Source organism: Stegastes partitus, unplaced genomic scaffold (genome assembly GCF_000690725.1).
Source record: "Stegastes partitus isolate 25-593 unplaced genomic scaffold, Stegastes_partitus-1.0.2 Scaffold3002, whole genome shotgun sequence".
Taxonomy (NCBI): Eukaryota; Metazoa; Chordata; class Actinopteri; family Pomacentridae; genus Stegastes; species Stegastes partitus.
In genome coordinates this window covers 2,678-6,395 of record NW_007580733.1, presented here as the reverse complement: position 1 = coordinate 6,395, position 3,718 = coordinate 2,678, and the positions used below count along the sequence as shown (strand labels likewise).

Genomic DNA, 3,718 nt, shown 5'->3' with positions numbered 1-3,718 from the left:
AAGTAACTCGTGACTAAAGCTGGACTAGAAGAAAAGTTACCCTCCATCTCTGCTTTGCTGTTTTCTTACCTCGTGCTAAGCTAAGCTAACCTCCTGATCTGTCTCAGTGTGTTTTATATGTTAGCGTTAGCTTTAGCGTTTTCAGTCCATTCAGTCTTCACGCTTCCTTCCAGGTGAACAGTTTCTCCACGAAGAAGCTCAGCCGATCAGGGGTCATGGACGTCGTGGAGTGTTTAGGCAACGAGTCGTCGCTGTGGCACTGTGAGGCCAAACACGGCAACGACATGTCGTGTTCGTCTGTAGCGTACGTCGTCTGCTCAGGTGAGATGTGCAGGTGACCGCATGCTTTTTGTTTCCACGGCAACACCTCGGTCAAAGCAGCGCCTATTGGCTGTCAATACCCAATAAACAAATTACCGTTTCTAATTTCATACTTAGTTCAGATTTTCAATACTCCTTTTTATTGTAAACACCTTTATCGCAAATACCAGCAATTGTTGCACTTTTTTCAGAAACACGAGTTACTTTTGCACTTTTACCGTAACTACCAGTAATTTGTGCACCTTTTTCAGTAACACTGTACACTTTTGCACTTTTATCCTAACTACCAGCAATTTTGACCAAAAACAGCAATGCCATTTGTTTTTTTTCTTGTGACATCATCACAGCCTGATTTGTTCTGTATACGTCCCGTGTTGATTAAAACCTCTGGTTGTCTCGATTCAGGGAGTTTGAATGCGACGCTGGTGGACGGCGGCGGACGGTGTGCCGGGAGGCTGGAGGTCCAACATGAAAATCAGTGGAAAAGAGTCCAAGCGCAGGGCTGGAGGAAAGACTACTCCAAAGTCGTCTGCAACCACCTTGACTGTGGGGAACCACTGGACAATCCTGAGGAGTACAGTCAAGGTTCTGGTAATTTCCTGACTGTACAATGTTCAAGCGGATCACAAATAACNTCCCTTAGAGATAGGGTGAGGAGCTCAGTCACACGGGAGGAGCTCGGAGTAGAGTCGCTGCTCCTCCACGTCGAAAGGAGCCAGCTGAGGTGGCTCGGGCATCTTTTTCGGATGCCTCCTGGACGGCTCCCTGGGGAGGTGTTCCGGGCGCGTCCCACCGGGAGGAGGCCTCAGGGAAGACTCAGGACACGCTGGAGAGACTATGTCTCTGATTATGACTGGCCTGGGAACGCCTAGGGGTCCCCCCAGAAGAGCTGGAGGAGGTGTGTGCGGATCAGGAAGTCTGGGCGGCTTTGCTAAGGCTGCTGCCTCGGTGACCCGATTCCGGAAAAGCGGAAGAAGATGGATGGATGGATGGATTAAAAAAATATATTAGTTTAAGTGCTTTTGTCACTTTTAACTTATTTTAGCTGTTTTCCTTCTGTAGTGGGAGGGTGTGAATACATGAGAGGATGACTGTATTATACCTGTGACAGTACTGATCACTGCCATGTTTGCTTCCTGTCCCCTAAAGGACCTGAAGAGGCCAAACTCGTGTGTGAACACATCCAGTGCGGCGGACTGAAGAAGATCCCTCGGTTGGGGCAGATGCCTGCACGTGACTTCCAGAGGTCGGCGAAGATGAAGCTGAGCTGTCCAAGAGACGAGGGGAAGGTGGACAACCTGTGGCAGTGTGCGGTTCCGGTCTCCAAGCCCTGCCAGTACCCAGCATCCGTCATCTGCTCAGGTACGGACGCACAATCGCACACTAGACGTTGTGTTACACTGAACGTGCCGTGACGGTGGACTCGTTGGGACAGAGCACGAGAGGCTGCAGCTTAAAGGGAACAAGACCAGCTGTAACGGGCAGCTGCAGGAGGAGAAGGGCGGCACGTGGGTGGTGGTGAACAACAACAAGAACAGTCCGGACGACAGGTGTCGACAGATGCACTGCGGCACCGCTGTCAACATCACACAGGAGAAGAACAGTCTGCGGCTCAAGTGCACAGGTGAGAGTTAATCCTAATCCTAACCCAAATCCTAATCCTAACCCAAATCCTAATCCTAACCCTAATCCTAATCCTTACCACTACTACAACTACGACGACTGCTACCACTACTCCTACTACTACCACTACTACCACTAGTACCACTACCACCACTACTACTACTCCTACTACCACTACTACAAGTACTACTACCACTACTCCTACTACAACAACTACGACTACAACTCCTGCTGCTGCTACTACAACTACTACCACTACGAATACAACTGCTACTACTACCATTAATGCTGCTACGACTACTACGACCCCTACTCTGACTACTACTCCTACTATCACTATCGCTGCTTCTACTACAACTACTACTACTGCTACGACTACTACTACTACTGCTACTACCACTACTACTACGACCACTACTACTACTCCCACTGCTACGACTACTACTACTACTGCTACTACTCCCACTACTACCACTACTACTACGACATCTCCTACCACCACTTCTGCTTCTACTAGTACTGCTACCACTACTACTACCACTAGTACTACTACTACTACTACTACCACCACTGCTATCACTACTACTACCACTACTACTACTACTGCTACAGCTACTACTACAACTGCTACCAATACTACAACCACTACTACCACGACTACTACCACGAATACTACTACTTCTTTTACCACTACTACTACCAATACTACTAACACTACCACTACTACCACTAATACTACAACTAATACTACTACCACTACTACTACTAATACTACTACTACCACCACTATAACTACTACTACTGCTACTACCACTACNGGCCGCGTGTCTCGGACACTCGGGTAAAGAGAGGGGCAGAGCTGTCCACTGATCACCACCTAATGGTGAGTTGGATCTGCTGGCAGGGAAAGATGCTGGTCAGACCTGGCAGACCTAAGCGTATCGTGAGGATCTGTTGGGAACGTCTGGCGGAACCCTCTGTCAGCAGAGTTTTCAACTCCCACCTCCGGGAGAGCTTCTTCTAGATTCCGAGGGAGGTTGGAGACATGGAGGCTGAGTGGTCCATGCTCTCCTCTTCCATTGTCGCTGCGGCAGCTCGTCACTGTGGTCCTAAGGTCTCTGACGCCTGTCGTGGCGGCTATCCCTGAACCCAGTGGTGGCAACCGGAAGTAAGGGATGCCATCAAGCCGAAGAAGGAGTCCTCCCTGTCATTTTTGGCTTGTGGGACTCCTGATCCAGCTGACAGGTACTGGCAGGCCAAGCGTGCGGCAGCTTGTGCGGTCTGGGAGGAGTTTGGGGAGGCCATGGAGTAGGACTATAGGTCGGCCTCGAAGAAATTCTGGCAAACCGTCCAGCGCATCAAGAGGGGACAGCAGCTCTCCACCAACACTGTCTACAGTGCGGGTGGGGACCTCCTGACCTCGACTGAGGAGGTCGTCGGGCAGTGGAAGGAATACTTCGAGGGTCTCCTCAATCCCGATGCCACGTCTTCTGAAGAAGAAGAAGAGACTGGGGACTCAGAGGCGAACTCTCGTCCATCATCCGCGCTGAAGTCACCGAGGTGGTTAGAAAGCTCCTCGATGGCAAAGCTCCGGGGGGTGGATGAGATCCGTCCTGAAAACCTTAAGACTCTGGATGTTGTAGGACTGTCCTGGTTGACACGTCTCTGCAACATAGCGTGGTGGTCGCTGACAGTGTCTCTGGATTAGCAGACCGGGGTGGTGGTCCCTCTGTTTAAGAAGGGGGGACCGGAGGGTGTGTTCCAACTACAGAGG

General features: G+C 50.4%; 2 protein-coding genes across 2 annotated transcripts in view; both read left to right on the top strand.

Moving 5' to 3' along the window:
- Positions 1–173: 173 nt before the first annotated feature.
- Positions 174–1,404, top strand: LOC103375823 (CD5 antigen-like; the record flags this gene model as incomplete). The annotated part of the gene is made up of 3 exons (XM_008306135.1): positions 174–321; positions 727–971; positions 1,384–1,404. Coding segments are annotated over 3 exons (414 nt in total), but the record flags the coding sequence as incomplete, so codon positions are not given.
- Positions 1,405–1,455: 51 nt separating this feature from the next.
- The window catches only part of LOC103375822 (scavenger receptor cysteine-rich type 1 protein M130-like), a gene marked incomplete at its 3' end in the record, with an annotated part of 4,717 nt that continues 2,454 nt past the window's right edge, over positions 1,456–3,718 (top strand). Inside the window, exons 1-2 of the mRNA XM_008306134.1 lie at positions 1,456–1,683; positions 1,757–1,945. Of these exons, the coding sequence (XP_008304356.1) occupies positions 1,545–1,683; positions 1,757–1,945 (328 nt within the window). The remainder of the gene's footprint in view (positions 1,684–1,756; positions 1,946–3,718) is intronic.